The 7,683-nt window shown below is 39.9% G+C and overlaps 1 protein-coding gene across 1 annotated transcript in view; it reads right to left on the bottom strand.

The window, feature by feature from the left end:
* LOC140919822 (uncharacterized) overlaps nucleotides 1-7,683 on the bottom strand; it is a 15,075-nt gene that overhangs the window by 5,352 nt on the left and 2,040 nt on the right. The window contains exons 2-7 of the mRNA XM_073366477.1: nucleotides 6,170-6,243; nucleotides 5,659-5,743; nucleotides 3,417-5,168; nucleotides 2,424-3,314; nucleotides 1,332-2,297; nucleotides 72-240 (exon numbers count right to left, since the gene is read on the bottom strand). Of these exons, the coding sequence (XP_073222578.1) occupies nucleotides 72-240; nucleotides 1,332-2,297; nucleotides 2,424-3,314; nucleotides 3,417-5,168; nucleotides 5,659-5,743; nucleotides 6,170-6,243 (3,937 nt within the window). The remainder of the gene's footprint in view (nucleotides 1-71; nucleotides 241-1,331; nucleotides 2,298-2,423; nucleotides 3,315-3,416; nucleotides 5,169-5,658; nucleotides 5,744-6,169; nucleotides 6,244-7,683) is intronic.

The raw sequence follows: 7,683 nt of genomic DNA, 5'->3' as shown, positions 1-7,683 counted from the left end.
TGTGGTGACAAATGTGGTCAGCTTCTCCCATCCTCTGGAAGCAATCATAGCCTGGATGTCAACAAATTCACCGTCTTCCAACTGAAATTTTTTTTCACTTACAAACTTGTGGTCTGCTGGGAGTTTGGCATGGTATTCCTGTGTTGCCCTGGTCTTGAATAGGAATGCATCGTGTTGTGGGGCGGAAGATGTAGTTGCAACCTTAGTTCGTTTTGTTTTTTGTTGGGTTGTCATTCGATCCTGAAAAACAAGTAATCACCCCCAAGTTTTAGAATATTTCAAGTGAGAGCTACTTAATTTAGGTACGGTCTATCTTGGAAAAATAACATCGTACATGGCCATGAGTTTGTCTACCTTGGTTGTGTCATTTCAACGAATAGTTGGAATGCAAGCATAGTAATGGTTGTGACATTTTATCAAACAATTGGAATGCAAGCATAATAATGGTTGTGACATTTTATCAAACAGTTGGAATGCAAGCATAATAATGATTGTGACATTTTATCAAACAGTTGGAATGCAAGCATAGTAATGGTTGTGACATTTTATCAAACAGTTGGAATGCAAGCATAGTAATGAATGAACAACCCCCAATCTCGCAACCATTAACCCTATTTGATCTCTTTAAACAAACATGTGTGCATGCATAATGTATACATTTAGCATAGATTCAAATTTAAAAGAGAAAAACCCACATGCATCAGTAAACAAGAATGAATTGATATTAGAGGTTTGGGGAAACTTACTTGAGGATGGGATGATTGGACAAGAGATAGAAACTTACTTGAGGATGAGACAATTTTCGAGATTGTGTGCAGGGAGGGAGCCTGACTTTCAATGATAATGGTGTTTGTGAAAGAGAGGAAGTTGACTTACTTGTAGTGTTTAAAAAAAAAAGCCCAGAATTGCCAGGATTTCTGTGAAATGCGCTTCAAGCGCCCCAGGCGCGCGTTGGCAGTAGTGGAATCTGGGAAATGCGCTTCAAGCGCCCCAGGCGTGCGTTGGCAGAAGTGGGATATGGGAAATGCGCTTAAGCGCCCCAAGGCGCGCGTTCACAGCGCTGAACTCCCTGAAATGCGCTTCAGGCACACGACTTGCGCTTCAGGCGCGTTTTTCCCCTTCTCAACTGAAAAAAAACACTCCCTAACACATTTTATGATTTCTTGCTTATACTAAACATCAAGAATGAATAAAATTAGTAATTCAAAACTAAAATTGAAAGTAAATAAAGTGACATGAAATTAAAATGCAAAGGATATGAAGTTGGGTTGCCTCCCAATAAGCGCTTGTTTAGTGTCCTAAGCTTGACAGATCATTCTTCAAATGGCAACCAGATGGATGGACTCCATCGAAAGTTTTGACTCTTCCCCGAAATACGATTTGAGTCTTTGTCCATTGACCTTGAAGTTCCGATCGGAGTGTACATCTTTCACTTCGACGGCACCGTGTGGAAATACCTTGGTTACCTTGAAAGGGCCCGACCATCTTGACTTTAGTTTTCCGGGAAACAACTTCAATCTTGAGTTGAATAGGAGAACTAGTTCTCCTTCTTGGAATTCCTTGAATTTGATTTTTTTGTCATGCCATTTCTTGGTTTTTTCTTTATATATTTTGGCATTCTCATAAGCAAAATTCCGGAATTCCTCTAACTCGTGAAGTTGAAGAATTCTCGCCTCTCCCGCCTTGCCTGAGTCAAAGTTCAAGTACTTCGTCGCCCAAAATGCTCGATGTTCAAGTTCGAGAGGTAGATGACAAGCTTTACCATACACAATTTGATACGGTGACATACCCAGGGAGGTCTTAAAAGCTGTTCGGTAGGCCCAAAGTGCATCATCAAGTTTCGTTGACCAATCTTTTCGTGAGGCAGTTACTGTCTTTTCTAAGATTCGTTTAAGCTGCCTGTTGGGGACTTCAACTTGCCCACTAGTTTGTGGATGGTATGGGGTTGCCACTCTATGACGCACATTATATTTCTTTAGAAGGTATTCCATATTCCGGTTTAGAAAATGGGTGCCTTCGTCACTGATCAAGGCTCGAGGCACGCCGAAGGGAGCGAATATGTTCTTCTTGAGAAAGGTGATAACCTGTTTCGAATCATTTGTTGGAGTAGCTATTGCTTCAACCCATTTTGAGACATAATCCACCGCCACCAAAATATAAACTTTGTTATATGACGATGGGAATGGACCCATGAAATCAATACCCCACACATCGAACACTTCTACTTCTAATACAGGATTTTGCGGCATCTCATCCCGTTTTGAGATGTTACCGGTGCGCTGGCATCGATCGCATTTCTTCACATAGTTGAATATATCTTTGAATAATGAAGGCCAGAACAATCCCGATTATAGAATTCTTGCTGCAGTTCGGTCACCACTGAAATGACCCCCATACTCGGAGTCGTGGCAGTGCCACATGACCTTTTCTTGTTCCTCCTCGGGCACACATCTTCGCAACAGCCCATCCACTCCTCTTTTGTACAGAAAGGGTTCATCCCATACATAGAATTTGGCATCGTGGATAAACTTCTTTCGTTGTTGGTAAGTGAAATCAGATGGGATTGTACCCCCCACCTTGAAATTAGCAAAGTCGGCAAACCAAGGTACCGTGGTAATGGCAAAGATGTGCTCATCAGCGAATTGATCTCGAATCGGTCTGATGTCCTCATTCTCTTCAACCTTCTCCAATCGAGATAGGTGGTCAGCCACCGTGTTCTCTGACCCCTTTTTATCCCGGATCTCAATGTCAAATTCTTGTAGTAATAGGATCCATCTAAGCAACCGTGGTTTTGATTCCTGCTTAGTAAACAAATACCTCAAGGCAGCATGATCAGTGTAAACAATAACTTTCGATCCTAATAAATAAGACCGAAATTTATCAAAAGCATAGACTACAGCTAATAATTCTTTTTCAGTTGTCGCATAATTGTGTTGTGCCTGATTTAAAACATGACTGGCATAGTAGATCACATGCAACATCTTGTCTTTTCTTTGTCCCAGAACTGCCCCAATAGCACTGTCACTTGCATCACACATGATTTCAAAAGGTAGTGACCAGTCAGGTGCAGTGATGATGGGGGCAGTTATCAGCTGGTTTTTCAAATTGTTAAAAGCATGCAAACAATCCTCATTGAATTTGAAAGGTGTGTCTTTCGCAAGTAAGTTTGTAAGTGGTTTTGCAATTTTTGAAAAATCTTTTATAAACCTTCTATAAAATCCAGCATGGCCTAAAAAGCTTCTAATGCCTTTCTCGTTGGTAGGAGGGGGAAGTTTTTCAATTACTTCAACTTTGGCCTTGTCTACCTCGATCCCCTTGTGGGAGATTCGGTGGCCTAAAACAATTCCCTCCCTTACCATAAAATGGCATTTCTCCCAATTTAGGACCAAGTTGGATTTTTCACACCTTTCTAATACAAGAGATAGATTAATCAAACAGTTATCAAAGGATGAGCCAAATACAGAAAAGTCGTCCATGAATACCTCGATATGTTTTTCAATCATATCAGAAAATATGGACATCATGCACCTTTGAAATGTGGCTGGCGCATTACATAATCCAAATGGCATTCTTCGATAAGCAAATACCCCATACGGACATGTAAATGCAGTTTTCTCTTGATCCCCGGGTGCTACAGCTATCTGATTGTACCCTGAATAGCCGTCTAGGAAGCAGTAATACTCATGTCCGGCTAACCGCTCAAGCAACTGATCAATGAAAGGGAGCGGGAAATGATCCTTCCTCGTGGCACTGTTCAATCTCCTATAATCAATACACACTCTCCAGCCTGTAACCGTCCGAGTAGGAATTAATTCGTTCTTTTCATTTGTGATGACAGTCATTCCGCCCTTTTTTGGTACCACTTGGACGGGACTCACCCAAGAGCTATCTGAAATTGGGTATATGAGTCCGGCTTCTAGTAGCTTTACCACCTCTTTCCTGATTACTTCTTTCATTACCGGATTCAATCTCCTTTGGGGTTGTACTACCGGTTTGTGATTGTCTTCCATGAGGATTTTGTGCATACAAAAAGTCGGACTTATTCCCTTCAAGTCATCAATGGACCAACCGATAGCACCCTTGTGCTTCCGCAGAATTCTCAACAACTTTTCTTCTTGTAACTCGCTTAAGCTTGCACTGATTATGGCTGGATTTTTTTCTTCTTCACCCAGGAATACATATTTCAAATGAAGAGGCAGCTGCTTGAGTTCAATCAGTGGTGTCTTTTTCTCAGCGGATTTGTCTTCATTCCCTTTCAAGTCCTCCCACCTAGTAGGAAAAAGGGGGGAGTAAGATGGCGATGCCTCTAACATGGCCCAAACCTCCTTCATCTTTGGGTCTTCACTTTCTTGAACGACATCTTGGGGTAGACATAAAACTCTTTCTAATGGCAGGCTGGGTGTTTGATGCTTTATTTCTTCATTGACTATCTCATCTAAAATCTCGATTCGATTGCACCCTTCTCTTTCTTTTGAGTGTTCCATGGCTTTTAGAATGTTAAAAGTGACGGTTTCTTCATTTACTTTCAAGGTTAAGGTGCCATCTGCTACATCAATCATAGCTCTCCCTGTTGCCAAGAACGGTCTTCCCAAAATCAAAGGAATGTCGTTGTCTTCCTCCATATCTAGTACCACAAAATCTACTGGAAAAATGAACTTGTCCACTTTAACCAATACATCTTCCACCACTCCATAGGGATGTTTCATCGAGCGGTCTGCAAACTGTAACATCAGCTGTGTGTCCTTGACTTTTCCAATGCCCAATTTTTTGTATATTGAAAGGGGCATAAGACTTACACTAGCCCCAAGATCACACAGAGCCTTCCCAAAAGTTCTATTTCCAATAGCGCACGGGATTGAGAAGCTTCCAGGGTCCTTGAGCTTCGGTGGTAACTTCCTTTGTAGTATAGCACTACACTCTTCAGTAAGCATAACTGTTTCACCGCCGCTTTTTCTTTTTTTCGACAGAATATCCTTCATGAACTTAGCATATGTCGGCATCTGCTCTAGTGCTTCTGCAAAAGGGATGTTAATATGTAATTTTTTAAAAACATCAAGAAACTTACCAAATTGCTTTTCAGTTTCTTCCCTCCTTAATCTTTGAGGGAATGGAAGTCGAATTTCTGGTTTTGGTAGTGGTTCCCCTTTTTGTACCACGGGTTCTTCCTCCTTTTCCCTTGCCACTCCTTGTTGTCACGGCATTGACATAATTTCGTGGATTCGTAACTGTGTCACTAGGCAGATTTCCAGACGTTCTTTGTGCCATTTGTTGAGCAAGTTGACCCATTTGAGTCTCAAGATTTTTTATTGATGCAGAGTGATTTTTCTGGACGGCTCTTGACTCCTCAATGAACGAACTTGTGCTTGTAACTAGTTTTTCTATAGCGCTCTCCCAAGCAGCCTTTTTGGGTGGGAATTGGTTTGGTTGAGCTTCTTGTTGACCCTAAAATCTACCTTGTTGATCTCTCTAGAAAAAATTCGGATGATTTCTCCAACCAGGAATGTACGTATTAGAGTAGGGGTTATTCTGCCTGTTGTTATTACTTACAAAATTCACCCGTTCTAGTTCTTCTACCTCATTATCATCCAGTGCTTCAAAGACTCCAGTTTTATGTGCTCCTCCACAAAGGTTACAACTAGTCTGCTTTAGTAGTTTGACGGGGGCCACTTGTGGTTGTATATTTAGAGCTGCCATTCCCTTCTTTATCTCAGTGGCGATAACCTCTTCCATCTTCGATAGTAGCCTGTCTGGAGCTAACCCATCCATAACATTCAATTTCATTACACCACTTGTTGAACCACCACTTCGGTCATACAACATCATCTGTTCATTTGATGCCATGATCTCAATAATCTTTCGTGCTTCTGTTGCGGTTTTGTAATTCAAAGAACCACCAGCTGTGGCATCCAACATAATTCTAGTGCTCGGCCTCAAGCCATTACAGAATATTTGCATTTGGGCAGTGTCGTCATAAGCATGATTAGGACATCCGGCTAGTAAGTTTCTGAATCTCCTGTAAGTGTCACGAAGAGATTCCCCCTCTTTCTGTTTGTAACCGGTGATTTCTTGCCTCTTTCTAACGAACATGGCTGGGGGGAAATATTGTTCCAAGAACTTATCCTCAAGATCATCCCATGTGGTGATGTTGTCGGCGGGGAATGAAAGAAACCACTCCTTAGCATCATCTATCAAAGAGAATGGAAATAGCTTCAATTTCTTGGTTTCCTCAGATAAACCATCCACCTTCACTGTTTCACATAATTCAAAGAAATTTGTGAGGTTTCTATTAGCGTCTTCGTTATGTCTACCGGCAAAATGAAATTCCCTAAACTCTCGGTATAGAGCATGACTTATTTCAAACTTATTGACTGTAACCGGTTGGTGATGAATGGGTAATCGAGCACGATTTCTAATTCGATTCCCATATTCTCCGAGAGTACGTTTTGGGGGTGGTGGGTCGGCCATTTCAGTAAATATGACACAATAACCCAAAACCTCTTCTTCCACAACTAAATGTCTTTCCCTTTGTCTCCTTTCTCGAGCTGCCTTTCTATGTGCTTTCGTTGTTTTTTCAATTTCTGGATCAAAGATAAGTTCAGCTGAGGACTGGCCTCGCATACAAGGTTAGACAGATTGTGAGTAATGAAGAGTTTAAAATAAAGAAAAATAAATAATTAAGTAAAAACAAGCAGTCTTGAAACAAATATTTTTTTTTCTTTTGAAATACAATAAAAGAAGAAATTTTATTGTAGAGCAAAAAATTTCAATTTAGTAAATAAACTAAATTCAATAGTGAATTGGCAATCCCCAGCAACGACGCCAAAAACTTGATATCGTTTCAGCAAGTGTACTGAATCGTTGCAAGTAATAATAAAACGGTAGTACCGAGTGTCGAACTCAAGGATTGCGTTTTACTATTGAATTATATTTGATTACTAGAATTGAACAAAAAGGTTCCCAAGTTGATTGAAATAATGTTTGAAATTAACAACAATAATAAAATTGATCTTTTATAATGAGAAAAATGTCAGGGATGAGTTTCACTTCGAATCCAACCTTGGTGTCTAATTTGATCCTAGTTACTGAATTCCTTTATTGAATTATTACTGAATTCTCTTTATTATTCTTGCCCTAATGTCTTAGTGACAGAACCTTTAATTCCAAAGTAACCCCTAATTCCTTAGTGGATTTAAGATTAGAATTAAGCATTACCGTATAGAAATTCTCTTGTAAATTATTGCTTTGCAACTAATTTAATTGGTTTCATGACCTGCATCTATCCCTAGACTACAAATTCATGAATTTCTCATCTCAAGCATTCGTAAAGTCCACTTCCGTTTCAAAATACAAATCGTAGAACATTTTAATGTTGATCAAGCAATAAAAAGCATTAAGCACAGAGATGAGAAAAACAATTCAATAAACTCATTCATATAACTAGAAGTCAAATCAGAAAAATAAGGATTTCATCTGGTTACACTCATCCCTAACAAATAGGGTTTAGTTACTCATGACAGAGATACAAAAGATAAGGATTAAAGAAGAATTACAAGAATGATTCATGGATGATTCTTGATAAAACTGCTTCAATGGCGTTAGAAACGGCCGTCTTTGAGTTTCTATGCTAGGGCACAAGTCTCCCAAGTTCCCAAGAGTCAAAAAGATCATAAAACAGTAAAAATC

Source organism: Cicer arietinum, chromosome 3 (assembly GCF_000331145.2).
Source record: "Cicer arietinum cultivar CDC Frontier isolate Library 1 chromosome 3, Cicar.CDCFrontier_v2.0, whole genome shotgun sequence".
In the NCBI taxonomy this organism is placed as follows: domain Eukaryota; kingdom Viridiplantae; phylum Streptophyta; class Magnoliopsida; order Fabales; family Fabaceae; genus Cicer; species Cicer arietinum.
This window is presented reverse-complemented; position numbering and strand designations above follow the sequence as displayed.